Raw genomic sequence first — 13,022 nt, 5'->3', positions numbered from 1 at the left:
ATTGTTCTGTATATTAGTTCTTAGTATTTTTTTTATTTTGAAAGGGCAATCAGGACATTTTGTGTGCACTATGTAATCTAGTCAGGAGGATATACAAGTGAAAAACTATCCTAGAGACCCCAATGCATACCTTATAAACCTTTATGAAATAGAATTAGAAACAATCTGGTGATTTTTATAAACCGACATTGTAACCTCATTGTTCTGTATATTAGTTCTTAGTATTTCTTTTATTTTGAAAGGGCAATCAGGATATTTTGTGTGCACTATGTAATCTCGTTGTGTGTTTGTGTGCGCGTGTGTGGTCGGCTTCCGGTTGCAACTCAGCGTCCGCACGCTGTCGGTCTAGTCAGTGTTTATCGGCTCGCCATGGCGGAAGGACGAAGGGAACAGCCACCGCATCCTCTCCTGTCGCTGCCACCGGCCAGTAAGCGACCGTGTTTACGCCCGGCTCCTCGGGGTCCCGGCCCTGGGCCCGGACATGGATTGATCAACACACGATATCGTTCCCCGGAGTCCCTCTTGGACTGTGCCGCGAAGGCAGTAGCGGAAAAGTGGGCCTTCGAAAGAGTAGAGGAGCGTTTTGAGCGGATCCCAGAACCAGTTCAGCGTCGTATCGTCTACTGGTCTTTCCCCCGAAACGAAAAGGAGATATGTATGTATTCCTCGTTCCAGTGCCGCGTAGCCGGCGATGAGGCTCCGTCGACGGCTACCAGCGGGTCCGGAGCCGCTGGGTCCGGACCCACAACTACGGCCGCTGGCGGAGGAACCGCTACTGTTACGGGGACGACAGTAGGGACAACCGGAGCAATGGGAACTGGAGATGCATTGCCTTTTCGCCGTGGTATCAGGTTGCTCGAGACGGGCTGTGTGGAAAATGTTTTACAAGTCGGTAAGTGAAAATATTTTCTCAACTTTAAGGCTCACTACAGTTCTTTTTTTTCCGAGGGTCCCTAAAGAATCTTTACCGGACATGCTTGATTGAAGTTTATCATTGAAAGCACATGTGTTGTTTTGGCGATTAAAGAAAATATCAAAGAGATCGTGGGTGTAAAAGTGTGTGGTTGGACGTTACAGAGCGTTTAGATGGACATTTTTAACAAAAGTGTGTGCTTGTGTCCCCGCGAGAGTGAAGATAAGGTTGCTTTGCTAACATACCCGACCAGCTGCTGTTTAAAAATTAAAGGGCTCCCTATATACTATTGTGGCTTCTTGGACGGTTTAAACTGGTTCCTCTATTCGTGGCATGTGATCCGCGCTAAACGTACGATATCCCTGGTTTGAGGAAATTTTAAACATTGGAAAAAGCATTTCACATGCGCTAAAGATCACTTTTTTTCAACAACCGGGGGGCGCTTGGAGCCCTCGACCCGTAGACACGTAGGGGGAGGCGCGGAGTAGGATTGACAGGCACCGATACAAAAGGACTCAACGGGGATTTATGTTTGTTTGCGACAATTCTCACTTCCAAATGTTTATTTCCTTCTTCAAACTAGCCGTTTCTTGTGGGTGGGTTAGCCGAGGAACAAAGGCTGTTATTGGGTCTCTTATTATGATTAATCCGACGTTAATCCGGGGAAAAAATCCCCCACACGGTTGTGTTTACTCGGAGCGGACAAAGAGACGCGGGGACGCCACCGAGGTGGAAAAACCTTCTTTCTGTTGGTGGTGTTTGAGCACGGGCTTGCACCTCACTAGTTTGTTTTTTTAAACGCTAAAATCAGATCGTTGCGTGCGTTTGCCCAGTCGTTTACTGCACAAAAGGCTCCCAGTCTAAATGATCGATAAGCGTCTCGCATTTCCAGCACTGCAGAAAGGATGTTTTCAAACAAAGGGCCATTCCGCCAAGATCATTCTCCAGCTTCATCCTCATCAGATTCCTCATCCAGTTTGGACATGATGAAAAAGAATGAGAATGAAAATTGATGAATGGCGAAATAAACAACTCTTAGTGTTGGAGGTTTTTTTTTTCTTCTGTCTTCTTCTTTGGCCATATGGCGTGAGAGGAACTGAAGCTTGTCTGAGGTCTCATGTTCCCTCAAGGTATCAAGGGAAACTGCAAACTGTGGCTTCTTTCGGATTGCTGTATCTTATTGCACCTTTTTTTAAATGGCCATTGATTCCACTCCATTACTATTTGAAATGTGAGACTTGTGAATATGAAAGTGAGATTTACTTTTAACTTTGTTTTGTGCCATCTGTTTTGCAAGGTTGTGAGATGTGATCCTGAAAAAAAGATATGTTTATTAATGTGTGTATGTTCGGATAATTCTAGCAGGTTGATGATTGCATGTATCGGGCACCATATGCAAAGAATGCATGTAAAGGGGCTTAAACTAGCTAGAAAGGACACGTCTGCTTATTATAAACACTACCATGTGCTTAAAAGGTGCACCGATTGCTGCTCTGTGCATGGACCTACTGTAGTAATAAAAAACACACACATACATGCTGCTTTTAGATCTTTTTGGTGGGGTGAGGGTAATCAAAATAAGTTAGATCCTTTTGGGTTGTGTAATGACATTCTTGCACTTTCGGCCTTACCTCTCTCAACACCTTATATCTCAATTCCCTCCAAGGTAAATCACAAGAGGTTGACACACATGTTTCTCTCTGTCAACAAATAAGATCATGGTTCAATAGTTTTGTGAGATTAAGATAAGATTTGGCCTGCTCTTCAATTTGTGGTCCATGGGAACCACTTGATGCAAGATGATTGTTGCCTAAGTACTGTATTTACTCGCATATAAGCCGTAACTAAAAAAAATGACTGAATCAAGGGTACGGCTTATATTCGCACGATTTACATTGTTGCTATACTCTTTTTCACCAGTAGGTGATGGCAAATTAACATGTACTATTTGTTGGTTATTTTCTGGTTTGCGGTAAGAAAACAACCATTACTGGATGAATTACTAACTTACTTATGATATTGACCCTAATAATGTGGTTTTCATTCATACAGTATCTGATTTTCCCTTTCAAAGTAACACATTTGTACTTAAAACCATGAATCTGGAGGTGGAAATTATGAATATATGTGAGAAATGGTAAATTCAACGATTTTGGGGCAATTTTAAGGGCATAGTTTATCCACGGGGGCAGCTTATATGTGAGAAAATATGATATATTGGATATATAGGATTTTATTGATGACATTTGGACAAGCTACAACCCTTGGATTTTAAAGTTACTCTTCACAACAGTAGTATATTGGCAGGTGTGTAATTACTTATAGCTGCATGCTTACTCTTGATAATGATACATGCCTAAAAATAAGATCCTTATTTTAAGATTTACAATAAAATAATTGGTTGTGAAGTTTGCCAATTTAATCCAATTAAATGCAAAAATGTGTCGGTTGGTATGTTCAAATATTTTTTAAAGTTTTTGTTATTACATAATATTTTGTTATCGATTTTTTTACTGTCTGAGATCAATGTAGGCGTCTTGGAGCAAGAATCCACTAAATGTAATCCTCTTTTTACTAATGATAATAAAAGCTGCTTTGTATGAAAGTGTGGACAGCTTGGTTAATATCTTGCTTTACTTATTACGTTCTGCACAATTACTATATACATTTTCCAGATCTTTAATAACTGCAAAAACATTTGTCATCTCTGTTTAAAATAAGATAAGGAGATTTTGAAGAGAAGGATGAATTATGTCCCAACAAAAACTGGTACAACGCAAAGTTTTCCTTGAGAAAAGTCCTTCTGGCTCTTATGGGTAAACAGATCATGTTTGAAAATACCTATTTTTGCAACTTGGAGAATGATATGATGGAGAATTACTTCCAGTCGTGTACAGTCTCCGGTGCCCGCCATGCCACACACACCTAATAAGCATAAATTGTCTATCTATGTTTACCAGTAACACAGCATGATTGGAAGGATGGGCACTCATCAGCAATTTAGCTGCCCATGTGTAATAACCTACTTCTAGATGCAAGTCATAATTGGAATAATGAAGGCTAAGTGTAGTTGTGTATTTAGTCCCCTGCCATGCCACATGTATGACCAGAAGTTCCTTATCCGGCCTTATAAAGTCCTCAGAGAGCAGGACAGAGCGATATGAGGGGAGGGAAGAGTGGGAGGGGGTTCCTCAGCTTTGAGTCAAGCTTTAGGATTATTGGGTCATGCTTTGTTACCCAGCTGTATAAAAAACTCTTGTTCACAGAAAGGGGGGTAGTAAGAATCTGCGTGTGAATGTATGTGTGTGTCCTTTCCACGTCTCTGTCTGTAGAACGTTACATAAAGCTGTAATGGGTCCCCAATGCCTTTTGAAGCGACTGTGGCGATGACAAAGCGAAGCAGCAGAGTTGAACGGGATTAAACCATATACAAAAGTCAGTCAGGAGTTCTCCCAAGTGCTGCTGCTGCTGTCATGATTTGTATCAACTCCTTTCATAATGAAAAAAATGCAAATCACTGTCAACATGATATTGGAAAAAGGAAAATGTACACAGTGCACCTAAAAAATACACATGATTTGAATCTTAATTTATGCAACTTGAATCTCAATTTACAATTCAAGTCCTTTCTCACTTGACAAACATGTGAATTTGACTAGAAGAGCTAGGACTCAGGGGTAGTGAACCGAAGGCTCCAGGGCCATATGTGGCTCTTTTAATTGGTACATCTGGCTCTCCACTAGCCTGTGAGGTAAAATAGGGGAAACTGCTGGTGAGCAAACTGAGCCTCATAAACATCAATAGAAGCATCACGTCGATTCAGTGGCGTTGACATTACCTCTAGCGCCTTTTTAAACATTTTTTTTCATTAGACTGTTCTGTATACATACTCATTAATTAGCAACAGCGTGAAAATGTTGTCAAAAGTGTTTCTTACTTCAACAATGGTGAAAGGACTAGAAGACACACTCATGTTCATCTATTTATACTTTTAAATTCTGAATTTGGCTCTCAAGGAATAATACTTGAAAATATGAATTGGTTATGGCTCTTTCCATCCAAAAGGTTCCGGACCCCTGAGCTAGGTTATCATAACACCTCAAAAATATCTTTGTTGGTTGTCAGCCATCCAAGACATGGTAATCTAAAAAAGTTTAAGTTGTCCAGTTCTGTGTTACCGGTGTTGCATATAATTAATGCCCAAATCAATAGTTCTTAACCTTGTTGGTGATACCGAGCCCCACCAGTTTCATATGCGAATTCCCCGAACCCTACTTCAGGGTAAAACAAATCATGATTGTTTTTCAAATTCAAGATATATAAATTCCTCGCATCACTGATTGGCCAAGCATGTTATCGTGTATACACATGATGACTCAATGTGTCTTGACCTCCGCGGCAGAGGCTCCACCGAACCCCTGAGACTGACTCACAGAACCCCTAGGGTCCGATCCAACCCTAGTTAAGAACCACTCACTGGCCTAAATGTTTTTTAAATGCACTGTATGATTTGATTTAATTGAAGTTTTGTTTATATAAACATGTAGATACAACTAGACTACATAATACCGCACACTATGACTTTCCAGGACATTGTTTCAAAAATTCTGTGATGCTGGAGTTAAACTTTATTTTCTGGTGTGAAAAATATATAGATTATAAAATAACTATTTGGTTGCGACTATCGTGTAGGTGATAGAGATTGTGAATAAGATTACCCCGTATAATTGAACAAAAATTGGTTATTTTACCTAAAAATACCAATTTTGAAGGCAATACATTTAAAATATATATTTGGAGGCAATGTGTGGATGTGAGACACAGTATGCCTTTTGAGGATTTTTTCATTTAATTAACTCAATAGCTTTGATCCCCTAGTCAGAATGGATTGGTTGTTTATTGCCACTGAATCACGATTATTCTCTGCCAACCTTGCCAGTTCAAATGGATTGGACCTTTATTGCTTTATGCGACACTGGATGAGTTAAAGCGACTTTTTATGGTTATAGCGGTTTCGCAAATTAATCTTGCTTTTCTTTGCCGCGCCTCATTTGTCTAATACTTTACTACAGTGAAATTATAGTATACCCTCCTCTGTTGTCCTCTCTCAATATTTACAGAGAAATCACCTATATGGGGTGGCCCGGCGGATGAGTGGTTAGGGCGTCGGCCTCATAGTGGGGGACCTGGGTTCAAATCCAGGTCGATCCACCTGTGTAGAGTTTGCATGTCCGGGCCTGCATGGGTTTTCTCCGGATACTCCAGTTTCCTCCCACATTCAAAAGATATGCATGTTAGGCAGATTGGACACTGTAAATTGCTCCTAGGTATTAGTGTGAGCATGAATAGTTGTTTATTTTTTGGAAACTGCGATTGGCTGGCCACAGATTCAGGGTGTCCCCTACCTCTGGCTCAAAGTCAGCTGAGATAGGGTCCAGCGCCTCCACGACCCTAGTGAGGATAAAGCGGTTTAGAAAATGAGATGAGAGATCACCCACATGCATGCAAGGAATGCATACTCCCCATCAGTCCCCCCAGCACGCACACACACACTGCTTGTGCCCTGCCAATTTTTCCGGCCATTGTTTTTGGCACGTGGCCACTATATGCCTTAGTTACATGCATGCACATGCACACTCACCTACACACACACACTCCCTCGCCTGACTTCTGGCTTGGCAGACAGCTCCTGCTGAGTAAGCCGGCCAGTGCACTCTCTTTATTCCCCTTTTTTCCCCTCTTATTGCTACTCTTTTGTCCTGGTATTTTTTGTTTTTTCTTACCTGGATGTACATACATGCATCTTGTTTTCTGTTTTCAGAGCGAAAACGTTTTTGAAAATCTTTTCAGTCAGAACACATAACACTAGGCATTGTCTTATCAGGTTCATCAAATGGTTTTACTTTCAGGGATGATACGCTAGACTGCACTCTGCTGTCTGTGAAGAATAAACTGATATTATTAGTCACATCATTTGTTCACATGCTTGCCGGACTGATTCAACAATTGATGATACGGATTTGAGGTGTGGCTTTGGGGATTGTGCAGCGATGATGTCTCAAACTAGAAATGCTGTTGTGGCGGCAAGCTAACTGGAAACACACATGCATCATCGAAGTAATATACGTCGTACCTCTACTTACAACATTAATTGGTTCCAGAACTTTTTTCGTTACTCTTTTTTTTGTAGTAAGTAAATTTTGTACTTGGTTCCATGGTCTTCAAAAAACTCTCTATTAAACCATTTAAAAATGATCAAAGTGTCCAACCTTTGTATGGAAAATGTGAGAAACTGATAAAAATGAAAGAAAATAAGAAAATTACTGTATTTAAATGAATAACAAGCATGCACAAACGTTCCAATCGTGCAGTAGTAGTACAGTACATAAACACACATCTAAACGACAAATTATGAATTTATCATTTTCTTGTTCACTGGATGAAAGAAAAGACAAATTGCTCTCCTGCAAGTTTTCACTAAGATCTGATGAAAAAACATGTTTTTAATGTTGAGTGGTGTACTTTTCTTTATACCTGTGAAGAAAGGCTGTCATTGTCTGTGCACATAAATTGTGTCTTATTGTTATGCCAAAGACAAGCAGGCCTTATCTGTGCCAAGTGGTGCCAACCCAGTTGGCTGTCACACACTTTTGTTATGCGTTGTTCTCTGTATTCAGCCCACAGCACTTATTGTGAAGAGGCTTTTACTTACAGTACTTTTCCCACGTGTTTAAGTGTGTTTTATGCTACTGAGTCCTGACATTGATTCAAGCAGAACAATTAAAATATGGCAGACTGTGTTAACACATTTTTCACACTGGTCCAAAATGTGTTTTTTCAATTTTATTTTACTAGATTAATAATGATGCATTCATTTTATCGGGTTTGCAAGTGACAAGTCATATGAAATATTGTTGATTGGTTTTAAACCAGTGGCATTTTTTAGGTTTTCTGAAAAAAACACCTTCTGCTTATTGCTTTATTTTGTTAAGTGGAAAGGACAGTGGGACTAGTAACAGTAGTCACCACTAGTCAAAATGTTTCCAAACACTTTGGCTCTCATTTGTCAGAACTTTGGGAAATGGCTGTTTAGGGAATCTACATGCCTTTGTCACTTTTATGCACGTCACTTTAGTTGCAGTTTCCACTTACAGGACATCAGGAAGCCAATATGTGCATCGTCACACCATGTTTAATTTACCCTTGGGCACATTGCAAATATTGCACTCATTGCATAAAATTGAATTGGGAAGAGACTCCAGCATACAGCTACTCCAATCAGGATAACAGTGCTCCTGTGGGTGGTGTTGCCAGATTTGGTTGGCCATTATGCAAAAGCTCAGAGCGGTAGAGAAATGCATTGGTTGGTGGGTGCATGATAAACCATGGGATACATTCAGACGGAACTATTTTAAGTTTTGGCAGTTGAACTTGTATGTCTGCTACACCTTTAAGTTCCGCTGTTCTGTAATTTTGTTATAGGTTTTACATTACTTACATGTGTAATTGCACTGCATCACATGTCAAGCCTGTTGCGCTTGGTCAGCTGGTTAATGAAAATGAACACAGTAATTTTTCCGGCTGCGATTTATTGTCATGAACGTGGGTGTGTTAAAACTTCCTTGTTTTGTGCCAGACAATATACAGTGGCGAAAAGTCACTGTGCTTATTTGCACCTGGGTATGTTTTTTGCTTCTACTTTGGGGGTGGGGTGCTTAGCAGAGAGCTACGGTATAAATCATGCTTTTTGCTTCAGGAATTTGAATTCTGGTTTGGTCCATTTATTAAAGGAGTTTTGACACTGGTCTTTGCACAAATATATTGTTGAGTGGTTTAGGAGCTGGGTTTTGTCCACACAGCCATGACAAAAGTCCTTTTGTGAACCTGTTAAATCGTGAAGGCTTAAACACATCCCGCCTCTGCATAGAGGCCTAAGGGACTCCACTTACATTGGTGTGACAAACTTTAAATTAATATATTTTTGTAATTACTGATCAGAATTTTTTTGTAATTATAATTCAATATTTTTAGAATTATTTTTCAATGCCAGCCTAATTTCTTACATACTTAAAAAGTAATCAATTACTTCTTCATTCTATCTTCATGGACTGTTATCCATTCAGGTAATTTTAATGAAAAGAAAAGAATAGCAAATGGTGTAATTACTAAGTACTTTAATTTACATAAAGAACTTTAAAAATATAATTAATATTTCTTTGACACAATGCATAACGCATGATACACACCACTAATTCAATGTTGAATACTTATTATATATATATATATATATATATATATATATATATATATATATATATATATATATATATATATATATATATATATATATATATATATATATATATATATATATATATATATATATATATATATATATATATATATATATATATATATATATATATATATATATATATATATATATATATATATATATATATATATATATATATATATATATATATATATATATATATATATATATATATATATATATATATTTGTTTGATGGCTGTTATTTGTGCACTTCGTGGTAAAGCTTTAAATGTTAATGTACTTGTATAATGACAATAAAAGACAAAAAGGCTTGCTTTTTATAATTTTAAACCTTCTCTTCTATATATTATGTTATGCACAGAAGGCAATACATTTATCATTCCATACACGGAAATGTGCATTGCATCTAATCAAGCGTTGTCTTTCTCTCTTACCAAGCTATATACTAGGGTAGTAATAAGGAGACAGAAACACAATTAACACACTACTGTGAGCCAACCTGTCTTTCTATGGCTCCTGTTGTTTAGTAAGTATATGTGAGTGTTCTTGTGTGAAAGTTGACATTTTCAGAAGACTGTCTTTTTGTGGAAATATATGCCTTTGTTTGTTTAGCACTTCCAATCCAGTATTACTGGCTCTCCATAATGTCCATTGTACAGCCAACTGTGAGTGACAGTTAACTTCATTTGACCATTACTTGTTTGTGTGTCATTATCTGACAATAGGATACTTTGTAATGTTTCAAACTACATGGAAATGTTGGCTGGAAGTCATTGTTTTACATACAGTGGCTAATAAGTAGTTAGTCAACCACAAATTGTGCAAGTTCTACTTGAAAAGATTAGAGAGGCCTGTAATTGTTAACATGGGTAAACGTCAACCATGAGAGACAGAATGTGGAAAAATAACAGAAAATCACATTGTTTGATTTCTAAATAATTTATTTCTAAATTATATTTTCTCACCTACAAACAATGGGCCAAAATACCAGCAAAAGTTTGTGAAAAGCTTGTGAAGTGTTACAGAAAACGTTTCACTATTGCCAACAAAGGGTACATACAAAGTATTGGGATTAAATTTTGGTATTGACCAAATACTTATTTTCCACCATGATGTGGAAATAAATTCTTGAAAAATCAAACAGTGTGATTTTATGTTTTTTTTTTCCACCTACATTCTGTCTCTCGTGGTTGAGGTTTACCCATGTTGACAATTACAGGCCTCTCTAATCTTTTCAAGTAAGATAACCTGCACAATGATATAATATGATATGATGAAAAGGCCAACAATAGTCTTACAAGGTACAATAAATTATGACTGCCTTCATATCTGTCTGTCTCCAGTTTTAGCAAAACTTGTTATTAGTGGATTTGTTTGCTGCCCAGAGTCGTAGTATTTCATAGAGGCTCTGTGATATCCTATATCTTTTACGAGAAAGCATGTTGTGTTTTTTTTTGTCTTTGACATGATTGTTCTAAATCATCCACAATAAATACCACAACTACACTTGTCCCATGAGTGGTCATCGCAGCAAATCAACTTTTTCCATTCCACCCTGTCCTTTGCACCCTCCTCTATGACATCAGCCACTTTCATGTCCTCTTTCACTATATCCATGTATCTTCTCCTAGGCTTGCTTACCCATTGCTCAGTTCCACCCCCAGCGTCTTTATTACTATCAAGAAGACATGACTCCTAATCACTTATGTTATTCTTCCATATACTTGTGGTAGTACAATTATATAATCATTGTAGCCATACGGAAATAGCATGCAATTAATGTAATTTCTAAATGTTCAATCTTTAATTAACGGACAAAATAATAAAAAAAAAGTGAACAAGACATTGTATGTGAAAGTATTTACCGTCCTCCGTGATGAAGCCTATTGCATGTTACAACACCGCAATATTTGTTACCGATAAATTCCGTTTTCTAATTTATACAAAATTGTAATAAAATATAATACGGACCTGTTTTTTTCCCTTTGCCTTCATTGTTTCCCCTCCAAGGACCCATATCTATTTGTAATGCATAGTCTTTCAGTAGCTGCTATCTGCAAATTTGCTCCACTTGGCCTTCTGGCTGCTGCCTGTCTGCCAATTGCCTTTCTTCCATTGAGATCCAACAATGGCAGGCAAGACTCCAGCCTTGACGCTTCAACCTGCATGTTAGTGGAGGTGTTTGGGGTGCAAGATATGAAAGGGTTGACTGTGGGGGCAGCAAATAATGCAATCAAGCCAAGAAAAAGCAGGTCAGAGCCAGATTAAACCTTAATGCAATGCTTGTGGATGTCAGTCTGCCTCATCAGCAAGATTGTTTTACTCCTATGTGTGCCCTAAAGCAGAAAGAGAGAGAGAGAACAGCAAGAAGGAAGACACAGCTGAAAATTAAAGATGGTCTGCCAGTAACATAGGAGTGTGACTTAGAGCTCCAGTGTCTGAGCTTCTTTAAATTTAACAATCCTGCAGGGTATGTTAGTTGGAAGTGAGTCCTCCTAATCTGGGAAGATTGGCATCATAATGCATGCAAGCAGATTTGTTAGTGCATGTTTCCTTTGTTGCACGTTTTAACATTGCATGCTTCTATAAAACACAATCAAATCCCGCTTAGTTTTAGGACCCATCCTCATATCTTGGCCAGGCCTAATAATAGCTTGATGAAGTCAACCAGAAGTCTCCCACCCTTTACATTTGTGTGAGAGAGGGCATGTGTAGATTTTCAGGTTATGTATTGGCTTGTTAGATCCTTGGATTATATATTATTAGCTAATATATTAGCTATATATTACTAGCTAGCCCTGATCAGATTTGAAGGGACGGAATCTAAGCAGGTGGTGGACAGGTGCCTAATATCAGGCTTGTGGATGCCCACATCGCATCCGTATGTATTTTTTTTCTATTGGATGTATGAGAAAAAGTTTTTAAGAAAACGATAAACAAATGCATACTAACGAGGCACATTCGCAGAGTACAATTTCTAACGCATTCTGCAAGCTTTAATGCTTCGTGAGCATTCCCGTTTGGTGTCAAGCGAAAGCTTTTGCTGCTGCTATGGAAGAACTGAAAGGCTAAGAATTAATATCCAGACTTTGCTATGACCTGGCTCTCAGTTCCGAGCCCCAAAAAATGTAGCTACTTCTTATGACAATCAAATATAATGGGGTCTTATTCTTTCCTCCAACCAAAAAGGCTCCATCTGATTTGTGTTTCTGCTACATAAAAATTATTTAAAGGCTGTCAATTTGTTCGGAACCAGATTTGGAGAATGTACATAATATGCTATAACGAGGCTGCTTTACCACTTCCGACACACCGAGGCTTAACGTTAGGTCATTTTAGCCAATTTAGCTGAACGGTCTCAACATTTTCTAGCCACTGTTAACTGTATTTAGTCGCAATATGTATTTATTCAAATGTTGGATATGTGACATTCCGCCCACAAACGCTCTGCCCACTGGGCTGTCTCAAACAGAGGCATCATTTTAATGACGCCACACCAACAAGCAATCGGAATATGGAACGTTATAGTATATAATGTTTTTTCTTTTTTTCTTCAGCAACTAAAGACTGTATTTCCCTCTTCTGTGAATTAATGTACATTTTCTTTAATTCTTACTCGTATGCCATGTTCTCTGTTGGGCCTGTTTTGCTTCTTTGTGTGCATCAAATGAGATACAACCCTTTGCATTTGCACATACAGTACGTGTGCTTGGGTTTGAAGAACACACTTGCTTCCCAGACAGGCACACACAGGCTAACTAAACATGTATTGTGATCCCAGTCGTTGTCCTTCCCAAGTCGCTGGCTGAAT

At 38.5% G+C, this 13,022-nt stretch overlaps 1 protein-coding gene across 2 annotated transcripts in view; it reads left to right on the top strand.

The window, feature by feature from the left end:
* The first annotated feature begins 313 nt into the window (after positions 1-313).
* Positions 314-13,022, top strand: part of zswim5 (zinc finger, SWIM-type containing 5) — a 36,917-nt gene continuing 24,208 nt past the window's right edge. For both annotated transcript variants that reach the window (XM_077724477.1, XM_077724476.1), the window contains exon 1: positions 314-892. In XM_077724477.1, the coding sequence (XP_077580603.1) occupies positions 370-892 (523 nt within the window). In that variant the 5' untranslated portion in view covers positions 314-369. The remainder of the gene's footprint in view (positions 893-13,022) is intronic.

The sequence above is a fragment of the Stigmatopora nigra genome, chromosome 9 (genome assembly GCF_051989575.1).
Source record: "Stigmatopora nigra isolate UIUO_SnigA chromosome 9, RoL_Snig_1.1, whole genome shotgun sequence".
NCBI classification, from domain to species: domain Eukaryota; kingdom Metazoa; phylum Chordata; class Actinopteri; order Syngnathiformes; family Syngnathidae; genus Stigmatopora; species Stigmatopora nigra.
This window is presented reverse-complemented; position numbering and strand designations above follow the sequence as displayed.